General features: G+C 37.2%; 2 protein-coding genes across 4 annotated transcripts in view; one reads left to right on the top strand and one right to left on the bottom strand.

Annotated features, from left to right (window-relative positions):
- DNAJC24 (DnaJ heat shock protein family (Hsp40) member C24) overlaps positions 1-18,343 on the bottom strand; it is a 55,784-nt gene extending 37,441 nt beyond the window's left edge. For both annotated transcript variants that reach the window (XM_007082022.2, XM_042957811.1), the window contains exons 1-2: positions 18,281-18,343; positions 17,333-17,476 (exon numbers count right to left, since the gene is read on the bottom strand). In XM_007082022.2, the coding sequence (XP_007082084.1) occupies positions 17,333-17,443 (111 nt within the window). In that variant the 5' untranslated portion in view covers positions 17,444-17,476; positions 18,281-18,343. The remainder of the gene's footprint in view (positions 1-17,332; positions 17,477-18,280) is intronic.
- A 59-nt stretch (positions 18,344-18,402) lies between these two features.
- The window catches only part of DCDC1 (doublecortin domain containing 1), a 490,317-nt gene continuing 487,989 nt past the window's right edge, over positions 18,403-20,730 (top strand). For both annotated transcript variants that reach the window (XM_042959037.1, XM_042959036.1), the window contains exon 1: positions 18,403-18,489. The gene's annotated coding sequence lies outside the window, so the exon portion shown is untranslated. The remainder of the gene's footprint in view (positions 18,490-20,730) is intronic.

The raw sequence follows: 20,730 nt of genomic DNA, 5'->3' as shown, positions 1-20,730 counted from the left end.
AATATTTTGATTTTTACAAGTAAGGAAACCGAGGCACAGGGAGGTTAAATCAATCCTGGATTAGACAGATCATTAACAGCAGATGTGAGATTCAAAGACACCACAAAAAGATACAAAGCCAGGACTCTCCTTTATTTTATTTATTTATGTGACACACACATGGGGGGCGGGGAAGAGGGGCAGAGGGAGAGAGAGAGAATCTTAAGCAGGCTCCATGCTCAGTATGGAGCTTGACATAGGACTTGATCCCACAACCCTGAGATCATGACCTGAACCAAAATCAAGAATCAGACACTCAACCAACTAAGCCACCCAGGTGCCCCAACAAATCCAGGGATCTTAATCCCTGTGCTATACATAGGCCTCCCTGTGAAACTACATTTTAGAATTTATATGCTGTATATATCATGCCATTTATTATACTAGATACTAATATTTAAACATGTGTCTTCCTCTTAACAATAAACTCTGTTATATCCACAGCATCTAGAATAATGCCTAGAAATACAGTAGGTGCTCACCCTAACAAATGTTGAGTGAATGGATGAATGAATGACTGAAGACAAATCCAGACTGTTTCAATCTTCATTAACAGGACTGAATCCACACATTTAACTAATCTGAATAGCATTATTCTAAAACGAAATATTTTGGATTACCTTTGAGTGTAAGAATTATATTTTATATTTTTAAATATTTTGAGATAGCTAAAAGGTAATGGTTAGTTGAAGTTGCTTCAAGGAAAGATGGTCTTTTCCCACACACTGCACCAAGGGTAATGCTCAATTTATAGTCAATATATCAGTCTAACAGAAGGAGAAAGGGTTTTATATTCCATTACTGAGTTTAAGAATCTATTTTATCTTTAATTAGTACATAGCATGGGCAAAACAGCATTAATTTTATTTGTGACATAGAAAATAATTTAAGCATACATTTATATAATACAAAGAATAAATTCATTTGAAAATAAAGGAAAAATTAGTCAAAACACAAATAACTTTAATAAGTAAAAGGGGATTAATGAGCTAAAATCCATGATTTACTTTAAGACAAATTGTAAAGGTGCTTCATTTACAAATACCTGTGGCAAAATGATAGTTGCTATTTTTAAATCACGTAAACCCCATGCAACTCACTTCTACCATACCCCAAATGTGCTAACTAGACTTCTTATATTTTCTTATATTTTTATTGAAAGCATATTATGTAATATGCTATATAAGGTTTACCTGTTAGGAGTAGGAAAAGGGATAAGTTCATCTCTCTTTAAAAATCATAATAATTGGGGCGCCTGGGTGGCTCAGTCGGTTAAGCGTCTGACTTCGGCTCAGGTCACGATCTCGCGGTCCGTGAGTTCAAGCCCCGCGTCGGGCTCTGTGCTGACAGCTCAGAGCCTGGAGCCTGTTTCAGATTCTGTGTCTCCCTCTCTCTCTGACCCTCCTCCTGTTCATGCTCTGTCTCTCTCTGTCTCAAAAATAAATAAACGTTAAAAAAAAAAATTAAAAAAAAATCATAATAATTAATTTGGTTAATTAAAGTCCAAATAAAACATCAAGAAATTTTTAGCGTTTAAAACAATGACTAAAGAAATCTATAGTGAGAGTGAAAGCAGATCCATGGTTGCCTAGGGAAGAAGGGGGAGCATAAATGAACTTTCTAGTATGATGGAAATGTTTTGTATCTTGATATGATAGTGGTTATACAGGAATACTCAATCAGAACTCATTACTAACATAGGTGCATTTCACTATATACAAATAATACTTCAATATGTTTTAAATGCCTAGAAGAAATATATCCTAAAAAAACACAATAAAGTTCTAGCTATTTTATATAGGTAAAAGAAATAGTGGAGCAACACTCTAGTGAATTTCAACACTTTAACAAAAGTGTGATATTCATTCCTTTGGGAAGCACTGGACAAAATGTCTTTTAGGGGTTTTGGCATAACTGAAAATAAGATACACCAAATCATAAGGAAATTCTAAACGTAAATGTATTTTAAAACAAAACAGTGCCTTAACCATTTCAATTTTTCTTTACTTCTATTACTCCTATTTTTGTTATTACTTTTATTGCTCCTTCTCATCTTCAGTCATTATTTCTTGTGCTTTTTTCCCTTTTTTGGCTGCTGCATCTTTGTCATTTATTGGCTTACAAAGGGCACTGTCAACTCATGGAAATGCATCTTCTGATTGTGGAACTTTGGGGGACGGTATTACCTTTTTGTTATCACCTTACACAAGTTTTGAAAATGATTTTTGGTCTATAAATTCATCATATTATTTGATTTTGAGTACTTAGTGTGTATCTTTGTTCTACATTTCTGTAATCAATAATTTCATTTCTCGGGGCACCTGGGTGCCTCAGTCAGTTGAGCATCCAACTCTTGAGTGTCTGACTCTTGATTTCAGTTCAGGTCATAATCCCATCCTAGGGTCATGGGATTGAGCCCCACTTGGTGTGGAGCCTGCTTAAGATTCTCTCTCTTTCCCTCTGCCCCCTTTCCCCTGCTTGTGTGCTCTCTCTCTCTAAAAAGAAACAAAAAATTAAAGGTAATACCATCCCCCAAAGTTCTACAATCAGAAGAAAGACACATTTCCATGAGTTGACAATGCCCTTTGTAAGCCAATAAATGACAAAGATGCATGGGAGAAAAAATAGCAAAAGGAGAGAGAAGAGACAAAAATAAAACAAGACGAAAGGCAGCAACCAGAAAAAAAGAAAAAGAAATACTGACTAAAAATGAAAAGAAGCAATAGGATTAATGAGAAACAAAGAGAAGTAGTAATAGAGAACAGACACAGCTAAAAAGGGAGAAAGAGGGAAATTTCAATGGTAGGGAGATACACAATATAGGAATATAACAGCCCTATATACCTCAACCATCACAGTAAAGGAGTTAACAAAACAGCAAAAACATGATGAATTTAGCCAACCATCAACCTAATCAAGCTAACTGCCTTTGAGATGTTTTTCTTTTTAATTTAGAAAAACAGTTTTTCCATATAGGACAATACTGTATGATGGGTAAAAGTTATCTCCAGAGCTGAAAAGTAACTCTGTGCTAAATCTTTTATTTTATGCACTTGTTAAAATTAATTTATTCTGAAATATGATAGTCTCCTACCTTCTAAAAAACTGCATGTAAAACATGCACAATTATATTTATTCATGACAAAACACTACAGTGCTCAATACTATTGCCAAACTGTAAAAATATATATTAGACCTATGACAGAAGTCTTGCTACCATTTACAAACGGAGGAATTCTAAAATTAACTTCAACATCAAAGCACAAAACTTCAAGCACTAAATGCAAAGCACAAATATGGATGCTTCCTGAGAACCTTGCATCTCAGTTTTCTTAATGGTTTTCATAGTTAAAGAAAAACATCCTAAGTACTGCTCCACCTGAATGTGACTCCTGGATCTGTGGTACAGACTAGGGATTCCCAAACTTTAATTATTCTTATATCATTTTCAAAATTTATACTATAGTCTCATATTATTAAAACTCTCATTTACTTGTTTTGATAACTGTAAATTATCTCATTCATTATTTGGCTTCACCCTAACACCAAGTATTTGCTGTTATGTACACGTATATATAAAATGTTTCATAGTAAAAATACAACTGTTCATATAGAAACTGTTCACCTGTGTACCCTGCAAAATTATTTTTGCATATGACCAATAATGTGTACCACACTTAAAGAAATCATACTAAAATACCACACTTTAGGTATTTATGATTTACATAAGAAGAGGTCTCACTGAAAAGATCAAAACTGATATTTACAACTATATTATAACCAAATAGGATTTTTGGAGCCAATATGATTAAATGATTATTGTACCTTTTTGAAAAAGCAGTTTTAGCATTTCAAAATAAGCCACGTCAAAAAAAAAAAAAAAAATAAGCCATGTCATTAGAAGGATGGACATTTAATCCATTACAAGGGATTTTCTACCTCACACTTTGAAAGATTCATTTCCTTTTTCACTGAGGTTTATTTACATACAATAAGATTTACCATTTCAAGTGTAGCTAGGTAAACTTTAATAATTATACATTGTCAAGTAACAACCACCAAAATTGAGATACAGTTCCATCACCTTAAGGTTTCCTTACACCCCTCTGTAGTCACTAACCTCAGATCCAGGCAGCTATTTAAAGATTTGTATTTTTGATCCTACCTGTCTCTATAGTAGCACTGAATTCAAAGAAAATCTTGGTCACGTGTGTTATCTTCTAGCAAGAACAGCTAAATCTTAGGCTTTAGTGTAGATTAAGGTCAAAAAACAGAGGGACAATTCCCAAAATGAGGAAGAACTCTCTTCGAAACACCATCAGTGAACAATGATTTAATAAAAACTGAAGCTGACAAAAAAAAAAAAAGGTCAATGTGGTACAGTGTTTTCACGGTCTGGAAATACTATTTGAGAGAATGCTGATAGTTATAAGAGGGTGAAAATAACAATGCAGAAGTCTATTCTGAGAGAAAGTTGCTTTCACCTGACTGACTAATCAGTTCTGTAAATATGTAGCTATCTCTAGATATACATTCTTCATCCTTACTTTAACAGATAACCTGACATCTGACATTTTACCTATGTCCCCAACCATCTATATCTACATTTTCCAGCACAAAAAATCATGACAACCCTTAAGCCAATAAAAAAGATTAAAGTGTTATTTTCACTACTGAAAAAAAAACCAGTAAAGCATCAACCTTCTGATGAATTATTATACACAACTAAAAAATAATAACTGAGCATTAACTGAAGGCCAAACATTGCTTTAGATGCTTATGTATATAACTCATTTAAATCGTTATTAACTACCCTACGGGACAGATAGTTACTAAATGCCTAGAATAGGGCTGGCATATAGTGGGTATTCAATAAATACTTGTGATGAGTAAATAATGATTCACAAATATTTTGAAAATAAGGAAACAGGACCCAAGGTTATGGAGCTGGCTCCGAGTCACAGAACTAATATATGGCACACTCAGAATTCAAGCCCTGGGCGCCTGGGTGGCTCAGTTGGTTGAGCATCCAACTTCAGCTCAGGTCATGATCTCACAGCCTGTGAGTTTGAGCCCCATGTAGGGCTCTGTGCTGACAACTCTGAGCCTGGAGCCTGCTTAGGGTTCTGTCTCCTTCTCTCTCTGCACCTTCCCCACTCGCGCACGCTCTCTCTCTCAAAAGTAAATAAACATTAAAAAAAAAAAAAATCCAAGCCCAGAAAGTTACCTCCAGAGCCCACATTTTTTGTAAAATATTTTATTTATTTTTGAGAGACAGAACATGAGATGGGGAGGGTAGGAGAGAGAAGGAGGGGGACACAGAATCCAAAGCAGGCTCCAGGTTCTGAGCTGTCAGCACAGAGTCTGGCATGGGGCTCGAACTCACGAGCCATGAGATCATGACCTGAGCCAAAGTCAGACGCTCAACTGACTGAGCTGAGCCACCCAGGTGCCCCCAGTGCCCACATTTTTAACACATTGCTATACTGCACCTTTAATGTAAATGCTACCTTTTCTCTAAAGATATAATCTATTATTGTAGCATATAAGCAGTAGAAAGGTTCTTAAAAATACACTGAAAAGGTAAGTCCTTCCTTTTTCATTTAACCAGTTTTTAAAGTATATATAGAGTGTGTCATAATATCTTGCCACTAACCAATGTGTTACTTAATTTCTGAGCCTCGGTTTCTTGTCTAAATGTGAGGAATAATAATGGTATGTCGCGTCACAGAGTAAAATGAGGAAATGCATGTACGGTGATAAGAATGCCTGATACATCGCTTCTCGGCCTTTTGGCTAAGATCAAGTGAAGAATGCCTGATACATAGTGCTATGGTTAGCTAAAATCATTCCTTAAATGTTTACTTGAAGTGTCTTATTCCTACTACTTTTATCACGGAAAAGAACAGTTCATAATACCGTCTCCATGAGATACCTAAGTTAAACATCTTGCATCTTACGTGACACCCAGATGACAGCTAAACAGTTAACCACAGTAGCAAAAATTACAATGTTCATTACAAGTCATATCTTTCTGCTTTTTACTTATAACACCCCCAGATTTTTCACAAAATTTCTCTTAATGCTAAAGTACCTTTCCTATAATCAGGATCACTTTGCTTTGCAATGTATTCAAAGACCTATTTCAAGAATTGTCCTTAGCTCTCTTCTTTTTGATTGTGGTAATTTTCCTCCGACTACACCACAGGTACTTCCTACCTTCTTTTTCAAGATGCTAAAATGTATTACATAACTAGCCTAACAATAATCTATATATAACCACTTGTAATCAAAAGAGAACCTCGGAATGCCCACATAAGTATTAAGTGGCATTTTACACCCTTCCAATATTAAGAATAAGAGCCTCCCCTGCATATTTTCGCCTCAAATTACATGGATTTTCTTTAAGATTATGGAACGTATTGTAAAAGCAGCATATAATTTTCCAACACAGTAATTCTTTTCCAATTGAAAGGTATCCTGTAATATTATCAACATCAATGTGAAAAGACCCCAATTTTCAATTTGACAAAGCTTTTGGGGGGAAGCTTTATCTTTAGTAAACAGCAATTTTCACATGCATAACGGCAAAAACTATGGTAATATAACTAATCATTCTTGGCTCTACACCATTTCAAAGCAATGGATTATTAATTCAACTTATATTAGTAGAAAACTAAAACATTTTTAAAATTAAATAAAATTGTTCATAAGGAGAAAACAAGGCAATATAGTTTTATTAATTAGTAAAGTCCCTATTAATAAAATGCTGTTGGGAAGAACTGATTCAATTACATTTTAGGCAACAGACTTAAATTATAGTAAATTATTAGGCAACAGACTTAATGGTATGTGAAACAGTGCTTCTCAGGCTAATTCCTCACTTTACATTTATATGTAACTATTTATATTTATTAAAGCATTCTAATAACTTAGTAAGAATTTTTTTTCATAATCAGGACCTTGAATAAGCACAACTACAAAAATTAAAATAAGGAAGCAGTATTTACTAAATCAACATGCACTGTAAACTTACCAGCCTACGATTTAGCAATATTTTATCCCAACAACTAATTATGTAGGAGTGTTAAATTCAAAGTCTTCTGAACTTGGAAAAGTACACGTAATAAATGTGCCTTTTTACACAATTAGATTCAGAATGGTATTTGTCAAATGTAATTTTATTCTCCCAATTGTTTTGTGACATTGTTGAAAAACACAGACTGAGGAAAAAAGGTAATTCAAATTGTAAAGAATATAAACTTTGAAGTCTGTTTTCTCAACTCTATTAGAAACTCTCATCTTATACAAAAAGAATAAGTTTCACTCTCTATATAATCTAGATCCCTTCAAAATTAAAAGAGTAGTAATTATGTCTGACCTGTATAATCTTTCATTGTACATGAGTGAGGTGTTCCATGGGTATCTAGAACAGTGAAAATTATGCCTTTAAACAACTATAAATCCTTTCGGATGGCAATTATGAGAGATGTGATATAATGAGAGTCTAGAGGCAGAAAAGACGTTATCATGCCTAGACTTTACCCCATATTAATTGTGTGTTTCAGACAAACCACTTAACTGTAACTAAGTCTTGATTTTTCTCAACTGCAAACACAGGGATAATATTACCTACCATACAGGACAGCTGAGAGGATAAAACCAGATAAGACATGAAAGTATTTGTAAACTGTGAAGTATAATCTATAAAGGACAATACACATGCTACCAATTACATACTTATTACTACATACTTCCTTGTCTTCTTGAACAGAATACACTAAATATTGAACCCATGGCCATAATTACAAGTTATTGTGCTAAGCTGTAATACAGGGACCAAAGTCACCATAACCCAGGCTAAAGGAGGCCAAGGTGGTAGGCTGACTGTTTTGGTGTTCTTTTATAGCTTCGGATGCCTTTTATACAGTTAGTTGTTGGCTGAGACTTTCACGGCTAACAGGGTACCTAGCTACCTATGGGGAGCTTTTCCAGAGTAATGCCAGTTAAAAAAATCCTCTCTCCTATAATTTGCTGCTCCACCTTCTTTCTCACCTTCTCTCAATGGACAACTGTCTTCTTCACAAAGAAAAAAGAAGTCACCAAATAAGAACTCATTGACTTCCAGCAGCCAAACGGACAAAGGAATCTGCTCTTAGATCCACCTTCTCATCCTTCTGTCCTGTAACAATGGAGACAGGTTCCTCCTTCTCTTACCTAAAGCTAATCCTTCTACTTATGGTTCAGACATCCCCTTCTGCTTTCTGTCAATTATTGTCTCTCTCCCATAATTTCAACCCCAAGCCTTCTCTTGGCTACTTCCCATAAAATTTAAACATGCTCAAGTCTCTTCTGTCTTCTAAAAGGATACACAGGAATGAACATTTTATCACGCTCCAGCTATCCTTCTCCTTACCTGCCGGCTACAGCTCTCCTGACCTAGAGAAATAATACTAAATGCACTTCTACTTGGGAAGGTATGCACATGGAAGGCAGACACAGTGGGATTAGGGGAGGCAGGGATTAAAACTAAAATAATTTTGAAATAATGAGTTAAGAGTTAATAGGCTGGGGTAGGGGAGGAGGCACAGTGGATCAGGGAGAGAGAGCAGCAAATGCAAAGGCACATAGCTGAGGAAGGGTGATTTGGCTCCTAAAGGGAAATGAAAATAGTTCAGGGTTTCCACTAATGACAAATTTATACATACATTTATCCTTACTCCCTCCCAAAACCCCATTAAAATACCAGCAAAAAAACCAGTAATTTTTTTAAAAGGCAAAAGCATAAATGCATAAGAACAAACATAATAGGAAAGAAGAGAAAAAGCAGATGAGACACCAAAATCTAAGAAGATAGAAAATTGATCCACACATGGTAACCAATTCCATCTACCTGAGAAAACTGAAACCTAAGCCTGAAGCAAGAAACAATTGAGAGGTGAGCTCATTCATGCAGACGACCTGAAGAACTAAAGGCATTAAGTACTTTTGAGAGTGGGGTTGAGGAGCAGGACTGACAAAAGGAAGATTGGTTGAGACTTCAGATGATGTAATCAGACCTCCAGCTCTCCTCCTCATCAAAATCCTGGTATCTCCTTTCTCCTACCACAGCAGAAAACCAGAGGTTTAATGTATGGAGATAGATCAAAGAAGGTTCTGGATTTGGAAATATCAGGTTGAGGGGTAGAATGCAAAGTTGCACTGAAAACAAAAACAGAAAGACAAAACAAAACAAAGAAAGAAAAGTTGGCCCATGGAGCTATATGAGCCCATGTTCCCATCTTCCCAGGTAGGAGATCTGAAAATTCCCCTCTCGGAAGTTGATTCAGCTAGTGTACATTTGGAGTCATCCAACAAAATAATTAACTCTACTTTATGAAATCCCCCCAGTTATGAATAGGAACCCCCAAATAAGCTTGGAACATGTCACTAATTTTTAAAAATTTTTTATCGCTTTATTTGTATTTTATTTTGTTCATTTATTTTTCAGCATAAGTGTATTCTTTAATTTCCATCCTCTATTTCTCCCATCTCTCCACCCACCTTCCCTCTGGTAACCATCAGTTTGTTCTCTATAGTTAAGAGTCTGTTTCTCATTTATCTTTGCTCATTTGTTTTGTTTCTTAAAATCCACAAATGAGTGAGATCATATGGTATTTGACTTTCTCTGACTTACTTTGCTTAGCATTATACTCTCTAGCTCCATCCATGTTGTTCTAAATGGCAAGATTTCACTCCTTTTATGGCTGAATACTATTCCACTGTGTATATATACCACATCATCTTTATCCATTCTTCAATCAACAGACATTTGGGCTGCTTCCATTGTTTAGCTATTTCAAATAATGCTGCAATAAACATAGGGTGCATATATTCCTTTGAATTAGTGTTTCTGTATTCTTTGGGTAAATGCCCAGTACTGCAACTACTGGATCACAGAGTAGTTCTATTTTTAATTTTTTGAGGAGCCTCTCTACTGTTTTCCACAGTAGATGCACCAGTTTGTACTCCCATCAACAGTGCAGGAGGGTTCCTTTTACTCCACATCCTTGCCAATAACTGCTGTTTCTTATGTTTTTGATTTCAGCCATTCTGGTAAGTGTGAGGTGATATCTCATTGCAGTTTTGATTTGCATTTCCCTGATGATGTGTGATGCTGAACATCTTTTCATGTGTCTATTGGCCATCTGGATGTCTTCTTTGGAGAAATGTCTGTTCATGTCTTCTGCCCACTTAAAAAATTTTTTTTTAATGTTTATTTATTTTTGAGAGAGATAGAGATAGAATGCAAGTGGGTTGGGGCAGAGAGAGAGAGGGAGGCACAGAATCTGAAGCAGGCTCCAGGGCTCCGAGCTGTCAGCACAGAGCCTGACGTGGGGCTCGAACTCACGAGCTGTGAGATCATGACCTGAGGCGAAGTCGGACGCTCAGCCTACTGAGCCACCCAGGAGCCCATTCTGCTCACTTTTTAATTGGATTATTTGTTTTTTGGATATTGAGTTGCATCAATTCTTTACATATTTTGGATACTAACCCTTTATCAGATATATCATTTGCAAATATCTTCTCCCATTGGTAGGTTGCCTTTTAGTTTTGCTGATTATTTCCTTCACTGTGCAGAAGCTTTTTATTTTGATGTAGTCCCAATAGTTTATCTTTGCTTTTATTTCCCTTCCCTTAGGAGACATATCTGGAAAAATGCTGCTATAGCTGATGTCAGAGCAATGACTGCCTGTGCTCTCTTCATGGATCTTTATGGTTTCAGGTCTCACATTTAGGTCTTTAATCTATTTTGAGTTTATTTTTGTGTATGGTGAAAGAAAGTGGTCCAGTTTCATACTTTTGCACGTGGCTGTCCAGTTTTCCCAACAACATTTGTTGGAGAGACTCTTTTTCCCATTGTATATTCATTCATCCTTTATTGAAGATTAATTGGCCATATAAATTGTAGGTTTATGTCTGGGGTTTTTGTTCTCTTCCATTGATCTCTGTCTATTTTTATGCCAGTACCATAGACTGTTTTAATTATGACTGCTTTGTAATATAACTGGAAATCTGGAATTGTGGTACCTCCAGTTTTGTTTTTCTTTTTCAAGTTTGCTTTGGCTATTTGAGGTCTTTTGTGGTTCCATACAAATTTTAGGATTCTAATTCTGAGAAAAAAAATGCTGTTGGTATTTTGATAGGGATTGCATTAAATGTGTAGATTGCTTTGGATAGTATAGACATTTTAACAATATTTATTCTTCCAGCCTGTCAACATGGAATGTGTTTCCCTATCTTTGCATTGTCTTGAATTTTCTTCATCATAAAAGCCCTCTGCAATGTAGATCTAGAGGGAACATACCTCAACATAATAAAGGCCTTACATGAAAAACCCACAACCAGCATCATACTTAATGGTGAAAAACTGAGAGCTTTCCCCCTAAGGCCAGGAAAAAAAAGATGTCTGGTCTCACCACTTTTATACAATATAGTACTGGAAGTCCTAGCCACAGCAATTAGACAACATAAAGAGACAAAAGGCATCCAAATTGGTAAGGAAGAAGTAAAACTCTATTTGCAGATGACATGATACTATATGTAGAAAACCCTAAAGACTCCACCAAAAACTACTAGAATTGGTAAATAAATTCGGTAAAGTCACAGGATACAAAACCAACATATAGAAATCTATTCTATTCCTATATACTAATAATGAAGCAGTGGAGTGGGACATTTCATTCTTAAAGATGAAAAGATAACCAATGATCACCAAATATAGGAAAAAAGAACCTCTATAACAAAAGGAAGAGAAAAACCAAAAGGAACTCAAAGAGGGGCACCTGGGTGGTTCAGTCGGTTGAGCGTCTGACTCTTGATCTCAGGGTAGGGAGTTCAAGCCCCATGTTGGGCTCCATGCTGGGCATTAAGTCTACTTAAAAAAAAAAAAAAAAAAAAAAAAGGGGGCGCCTGGGTGGCTCAGTCGGTTGAGCGTCCGACTTCAGCTCAGGTCATGATCTCACGGTCCGTGAGTTCGAGGCCTGCCTAGGGCTCTGTGCTGACAGGTCAGAGCCTGAAACTTACTTGGGATTCTGTCTCTATCTTCTCTCTGCCCCTCCCCGGCTCATGCTCTGTCTCTCTCTCTCCCTCTCAAAAATAAACAAAAACAAATGTATAAATAAAAAAAATAAATAAAATAAAAAGAACCCAAAGAAAAAGAAGAAAACTTAAAAAAAAAAACAACTTTATTAACCTAAACAAAATATTTTATTCCTAAAACAATATCAGGAAGTCACACACACATCAAAAAGAAAATTCAGAAAATAGGCAGAGTTGTTAGAAATAAAAATACAAAATTGAAGTCATCAATAGAGGAATTAAAATATAAAGATGATTACATTCATACAATTCACTCATTGAACAAAATTTGAGTACCTACCACTTTCCAGAGATAATTTAGTAAGAGGTAAATTAGGAAAATATCATGTCCTAGAAGACAAATGAAAATATAACAAAGAAGAATATGTGATAAACTGTGTCAAATGCTGCTGTTATCTAAGCAGGGTTGACAATTTAAATTTATTACTTAACAAAGTGGTGTCTGCCTGGAAGAAGAGGTCTCATCTTTGGAATGCCCAGAAACAGTGTCTTACCCTCTTTCCAAGGCTTCTTCCATAGTTTACCATCAGTACCTAATAGACATACCACTTCATCCCAAAGCAATTTACACATCCATACCAACTTTGTTCAGAATTCTTCAGCTCTATTTGGCTTAGGAAGAAACCAAGTTAGGAGAAAAAATTTTGGTTTTTCTTTAATTGAGTTTGGTCTGGAAAGTCCTCTCCTCCAAACTCCATCTCTCCACAAGGAGCCAATACAGCAAAGCTTATTGGGAGACAGCTGGGCCAATCATTCTTCCTTTTAAGTGTCTTTTTTTCCCCCCCCCCCTTTGCTCACTTTGACCCTCCTTCTCCAGGACTTCTGTTCCTCACATTTGCAGGTACCATAACATAGTACAGTGGGCCCACATACACCTGTGCACCAGAATCACTGGTCCAGCTGGTTAAAGTTGTAGGCATCAGGGGATCAAAAGGCACAAAGAAACTTTTTAGCATTATGAAAATGTTCCATATCTTAACCGTGGTGATAATTTACACAGTTGTACATAACTACAAAAAACCTCTTCAAAATAAATTTAAATTTAAACGTTGACACCTCAAAAAACTGAAAAAGGCAGTTATTAATTATGCTAGGACAAAAGGCACAAACCACTTCTACTCTGGGAAAAGTAGGATAAATGGTCACCTTACTAATAAATCAAAATGAAGACTAAGTATTAACCATTGGTTATAGCAACATGGGATATTGTGAAGTAATAGAAAAAAAATATCCACATGTCTCTGCCTCCAGTTTCTGGCACAGAATTCCTAAAACCCTTGGAATCTCCTGGGTGACTGAAGTGTCTTTTTTTCTAATGGGGTGACTCTCGGTGGGCTCCTGGATGGGGGCTGATCACCAGAAAGTCTAAGCCATAATTGGAAGCTTGGAACTTTCAGGCCCATCCCTCATTCTCCAGAGAAGGGAGAGGAGATGGAAATGGAGTTAGTAATCAATCATGCCAACATGATGAAGCCTACATGAAATTCCCAACAGTACAGGGTTCAGAAAGTATCTGAGTCAGTGAACACATACATCTACATGCCAGGAGGGTAGCATACCCCAGCTTCACAGTGACAGAAGCTCCTGTACTCTGTATCTCTTCATCTGGCTATTCATCTGTATCCTTTACCATAACCTTTATTATATAATGAACTGGTAAATGTGATGATTTCCCTGAGTTCTGTGAGCCTTTCTAGCAAATTATCAAACTCAAGGAGGGGGTCAGGGAACCCTAATCTATAGCTGGTCGGTCAGAAGTACAGGTGACAACCTGGGACTTGTGACTGGCATCTCAAGTGGGGGCAGTGTTGTGGGAGTGAGCCCTTAACTTTGAGGGATCTGATGCTATCTCCAGGGAATGTCAGAATTGAAGTGAATTATAGGACATCCAACTGGTATTGCAAAAAATTGCTTGATGTGTTGAAAATCCACACATCTGGTGACAGAAGAATTATGTGTGAGTAAAGGAAAAACACAGGAGGACTGTGTTTTTTCCCATTACAGATATCACTGGCAATCTTGATAAGAGCAGTTTCAGTGTAGTGGTGGGAGCAAAGCCTCACTGGAGTAAGTTTACAAGAGTTGGGAAGAGGAAAATTGGAGAAAGGAAATAGAGATAACATTTTGAAATGTTTTTTGCTACAAAGAATACAGAGGGGTGCCTGGATGGCTCAGTTGGTTAAACATCCGACTCTTGATTTCAGCTCAGGTCATGAACTCATGGTTTGTGAGATAGAGACCCACATCAGGCTCTGTGCTGATAATACAGACCCTGCTTGGAATTCTCTCTCCCTCTTCCTCTGCCACTCCCCCACCTCAAAATAAATAAATAAACTTTTTTTTTTTTTTTTAAAGAAGAACAATAGAAGAGTTGGGGCAACAAGTGGCAGAAATGGGTTGAAAGAAAGGCTGGATTTTTTTTTTTTCCAAAGATGGGAAAAATGATGGTACATTTTAATGCAGATAGGAATAATCCAGGAGAACAGGCCAGATATCCTACAAACTCATAGCTGTTTGTTTTGTTTTGTTTTCTTAAATAAGGAGCTGAGGACTCACAAGAAACCCAATGAATCCAAATTCAAAATGAAAAGGTCCTCCCCAGAAGAGAAGAAACCCATTACTGGCTTTATCTTTGGCACAGCAGCAGGAGCAGGAAGCCATCACAGATGTAGATAAGAAGAAAACAAATTAGGGGTGCCTGGGTGGCTCAGTCTGTTAAGTGTCCACCTCTTGGTTTCAGCTCAGGTCATGATCTCATGGTTCATGAATTCGAGCTCCACACTGGGCTGACAGCATGGAGCCTGCTTGGGATTTCTCTCTCCCTCTCTCTCTCCCCCTCCCCAATTCATGCTGTCTCTCTCAAAAAATAAATAAATCAATAAACTTTAAAAAAAAAAAAAAGCAAAGAAAAGAAAACAAACTTTTAATCATTTTTAAGGGCCAACTCCAGACTGGCATCATCTATGGATGGGCCCCAAATGTACAGAGACTGTACCTGCCCACCAATTCTATTCCATAGGCCTTTACCAAGTATTCACAAGAAAGAACAGAGATAGGACAGGACAGCCAAGAGTCATTCATCTATGAGGCACTGGTACAAGTGGCCTACTAAAGTTGGAGGACAGGACTAGAGAACTGAGAGAAAACCCTCCAAACCATGAGATCATGACCTGAACTGAAGTCAGACGCTTAACCAACTGAGCCACCCAGGCGCTCCAAGAATACACTTGATTTTTAAAAAAGACACTCAGAAAAGATAATTATACAAATGGCTAATAATAACATTTAAAAATGTTTACAATCATTAGTCATCAGAGAAATACAAAACAAAACCACAATGAGAGATCACTATAAACACAGAATTGGGTGGTGGTTCTCAATGGAATGGGGAGGTTGGCCATTTTGACCCCCAGGAGACATTTTTAGTTGTTACTGGCATCTAGAATGCTACTCATCATCCTACACTGCACAGGGCAGCCCCACATAACAAAGAATTATCCTGCCCTAAATGTCAATGGCAGCAAAATTGAGAAACCCTCAATCGATGAAATGAAAGAGACAAATAGCATCAAATGTTGGTGAAGATCTAGAGCAACTGGAACTCTCTAATAGGATAAGAGAGGGTATGCAAAATGACTCACTCATTTTGGTGTTTGACAAGTGCTAATATATGAAGAGCAAACGGCTTCTCATTGCCATATTAAAGGTCAACATGGACTAAAAGGCCTGCATGATCTAGACCCAGTCTACTTTTCCAGCCTCGACCCTCACTGAAATGAGGGAAAAGGATGATTCAGTATGAGGAAAAATTTTTCAATCAAGTCTACTTGACTTTAATGAAAGAAATCTTGAAAATTCTGAGACAAAAGAAATCTTAGTATCATTTAGTCAGCTTACTACCTAAAGAAGGGATAGTAATACATTCCTGACAGTAAAATGGCTACTGTCTCTCACAATAAACACAAACAGTTTTGGCAAAATCTCAGATCTATTTGACAAAAACTATAGGAACAACTAATGCTACATAAGTAATGACGCTCTATCCCTTTTGTAAACTAAGTTAACTGGAGACCATCATAGAGTTACTGACATTGGCTTAAGAAACTTCACAATATAGCTTGAAAAAAATTAAAATAACAGTTAAGAAAGATACTATATACTTACAAATACAACTCATTTCACAAAAGAATTGAGTTGTGTGAAAAACAGTGTATAAATGGGCACTATTCAATAAAAACACAATACAAACTATAAATGCAAGCCACATATGCAATATCAAAGCAAAAATCAGATTAAATTAATTTTATATTTTATTATACTATATGCAAATATATGCATACATTATGTACAAAATATGCAAAATAGCCAATATACCCAAATTTTTATCACCTCAATATGTAATCAACAAAAAGTTTAGATTATTTTATATTCTCTTTTTTTTTTTTTTTTTTTTTTTTTTATTTAACGTTTATTTATTTTTGAGACAGAGAGAGACAAAGCATGAATGCGGGAGGGTCAGAGAGAGGGAGACACAGAATCTGAAACAGGCTCCAGGCTCTGAGCTGTCAGCACAGAGACCGACGCGGGGCTCGAACTCACGGACCACGAGATCATGACCTGAGCCGAAGTAGGCCGCTTAACTGACTGAGCCTATATTCTCTTTTTGTACTAAGTCTTCAAAATCCGCTGTGTATTATACATTTATAGTAAATGTCATTTTGGACTAGCCACATTTCAAATGCTCAATAGACACATGTAGCTAGTGGCTACTGGATGCTAACATTGCTTATTCTAAGCACTTTACATGGACTATTTCATTTAATCCTCTCTGAGGCACATACAGGGGGAAAGTAACTTGTCCCAAGTTCCCACAGTTAGTGGTAGAATCAGCATTCCAAATCAACCTGCATGACTCAGATTTCTTGCTCCAAACCATGTTTTCCCATTTCAAATAAAAAAAAAAAAAAAAAAAAAAAAATTTTTTTTTTTTTTTTTTACAATATTACTGACACTTTCAACTAATCAAATTAATACCTTACTTCTCCTGCTTTGATATCATATATTCATTTTAGGGAAACCTAAATTTCCCATCACTTAAGACACAACTGTTTCCCCCCACCCCCATGATTTAAATCTGCAAGCAAAGACTTACCAGTAATATGAGTTTTTGATACTTTTGTTTTAGGTCTGACATACTTGCAGATGGGTCTGCCCCCAGAATGCTGTACCAATCCTTCTTTGGTATCTGCTCAAATGCCATCATCCACTGAACAAGAAGTGGGCCTTCTCGGATAGGCTTAATAAAAATATTGATGACGATTCATTAGTTTGCAGGATCGAAGAAATACGCAAGTACGTTTCTAAGTTCTTTAATATTTAGTTGAGTAAATCATGATTACAATACAATCCTCATGAAGCATATATTTTCATTTTCATTCAAAACGCCCCAAGAATCTCACGTGTAAGTATACAGACAAGGATGGAACATGTGTTACAGGTTTCATGATATACACTTATATCTTAAATCAATGAATATATAATAGCATTAAGAAAAAAGAATCCGAAAATGAACCCGAGCGGTGATGACCTCTAAGAAGGTATTTGTGCTAGTCTCATGGTAAAGGCGGCACACAAGAAGTCCTCAGTAAACACACTAGAGAAATTTAATAAATGTTGACAAATTTAAAAAATGTTGAAAGCAAAACAAAACAGCAAAGAATTAAAATGAATTTGGGAGCATTCCCTCTTAGCGTTTCCATTTCTTAGTGTTCACGTTTCTTCCACATTACCTCAATAGAGTAATATGGGAAAGGGCCGGTCAGCATGGGCGGCAGGTAGACAGCAAGAGTCCCTCGGTTTCTGGCGCTCACAAAGAACTGAAAGTGCTCACAGGAGGATACCCCAGCCCTCTAGACTACAGAACAGACTTCGCCAGGAGCCCCAGAAATCAGGCAACCTCTTCCCACAGCCGGTAACTTCAAGAGATGAGGGTGGGGAGCTCCTCAAAATTGAGACTTGGGAATCCACTGTACTCACTGCGGCTGTACCACCCAGCCTTAGGCGGATACCCTCCGCTGCCTTTACTCAGTATCAAACTTACCAAACCTCTTACAGTACTTCGTACCCACTCTTCGCCTGCAGCCTGCCAAAACCCGGAACCGGCTTCTCCTTCCGCCGGAAGTCATTGCTCTGACGTGACTACGTTTCTAGTCGAGCTCTTATGGCCGAGACACCAAGCAAGAGGCGCTCCGCCCTCCTGGACGCGGTCGCTATGGTAACCAGTCTCTGCTTCCAAGGAGTTTACCAGCAGTAAGTGTCGGGCTGTGAAAAGAGGTGTCTTTCGCTTCTTTCTAACTCCCTTTTGTCCCAGGTTTGCGACTGTAGCGTTTCTCCTCTCCCCCAAGAGTACTTCACACCCGGGCTTCCTCCGCCTTCCCCAAAGCTCCCTCCGCTTACCCTGCCCAGCGCTGCTCCCAATCCTTTTGTGGTTGGTGATGGTTCTTCGGCAGGTGGCGGGGGGGGGGGGGGGGGGGGGGGGGTGTGAGGAATGGTGGAGTAGGGGGATGTGAAAGATGAGATCTAATTCCTCCCTTGTCGCTACACTTGCCTTAGAATGTTCTTATTCTAAAAAAAAAAAAGAATGTTCTTATTCTAAAATTAAGAGAAAACCTATGACGATTGAAGTTTTTCTTTTCAGTTTGAATAGTTTTTTTTTCTGGAAAAGTTGTTTTTTTTTTTTTTTTTTTTTTTTTTTTTTTTTTTTTGAGAGAGCGCGCGACGGAGATGGGGGAGAAGGACAGAGAGAGAGAGAGAGAGAGAGAGAGAGAGAGAGAGAGACAGAGGGAGAGAATCTAAAGCAGACTCCATGGTCAGTCCCAGCCAGTGGAGGGGTCGGGGTAGGGGAATGGATCCCAGGACCCTAAGCCAAAATCAAGAGTCCAACGCTCAACTAACTCAGCCACCCAGGCCCCGACCCTGGAAAAGATTTTCAACCCAATTATTTCTTGTAGATCTTAGCAACTGGTAACTTTTAAAAATCCGTTCACATTTACTATCTCGCTTCACTTTCACTTCAACCCAGTGAGGCTAATAAGGCAGGTGTTAAAATCCCATTTTGTAGATGAGGAAACAAACCAAGCATCAAGGCAAAATAGCTAATTGTATAGCAGCAGAACAGGACACTCAGGAAGTCAGCATATTACCAGGGAAGCCAGGCTATCTTTCAAGGTTACAGAAAAAGCAGAATGAACCACTCCACTTTGAGGCAGTTGTTGGGCACTCCAAAAGGCTACTGTTAGGTTTTTTTGGTTAGTTTTCCCTTCTTCATTCTGCTTTGCCTTCTGTTCTTCCCATTTATTATCTCTATACTGCTCACCTTACACTGACCTCTCTTCTTGCATTGTACCCAGAGGTGAAACTGCATGTTGTGTTTTGTCGACATGATTTAAATTTCACTTGGAGATGTTAAGCTGCTTAAATTTGCTTTTCTTCTTCTTTTTTGTCTTTCTTCTACCAAGTCTCAGTTGAAGAAGCAATCAAGATAAACCTAAGAACATTAAGTAAAATATTTTAATATGGCCAAATTATTTAATGATGGTATAAAGAATAATTGAATGACACAAGAAAGTGAGAAAATCCAGGGTGAAAAGTATAGACTGGGTTCTCCATAGGATTTTGTCATGTTTAAAATTAGAGACAGAACATTATGCCAAGTTAGAGGATTTGATTTTAGTCCTGGTTCCAACATACCTTGTGTGTGGCTCTAAGGAAATACCTTATATGAATGAACTGTGTTGTTCTGAATACCTTTCTTGACACCCTGCTGAAATTTTAGCCTCCAAACACCCCCCTTTCCACTGCTTAGTGCTTCCTCATATAGATAGTTATGCTCAGATCCTCCAATTTTTACAGCAAGAGCACGTAACTTTGATTTATGATCCCCTAGGGTATTGTGTTGTCTCTTTTATTCCCTTTTTTTAAGCCAAATTCTGAAAAGTCTGATCACGGTACCTCCATTTTCTCAAGTTACTCTTTTATATTTGTGTGTGTGTGTGTGTGCTCTGTGTGTGTATGTATGCATGTAGGTAGGTAGGTTTTAGATAGTAAGAAATAAGCATTTTTCTCCTAGCAATTCCCAAGTCTTCTGTCATTTCATCTCGAATACTCTAGCTCACATCACTAAAGCATACTTTAGTTTGCAAGTTTTTCTTTCATCTCCATAAAGTCATTCCACTGAAATGATCAATAACTCATTGATAGCATCCAATATCTAGTCTCTATTTACATTTCCTTAGTTGTCTCAGAAATGACTTTTTATGGTTAGTTTGCTTGAATCATGATCCAAACAAAATCTATACATTGTTTTCAATGTTCTGTCTCTTAAGTATCTTAGCTATAGCAGTCCCACTTCATTGCTATCTAGGTATTTTTTTCTTTTCCTGCCATTGGCTTGTTGAAAGCCAGATCAGTTGTCTTACAGTCTGAATTTATGATTACAGAATAAGCTTTTAAAACACTTTTTGCATGAATCCCTGCTCATTTTTCTTTATT

Source organism: Panthera tigris, chromosome D1, assembly GCF_018350195.1.
Source record: "Panthera tigris isolate Pti1 chromosome D1, P.tigris_Pti1_mat1.1, whole genome shotgun sequence".
Lineage (NCBI taxonomy): Eukaryota > Metazoa > Chordata > Mammalia > Carnivora > Felidae > Panthera > Panthera tigris.
Note: the sequence above shows the minus strand (reverse complement) of the source record. Positions and strands in the feature narration are given on the sequence as shown.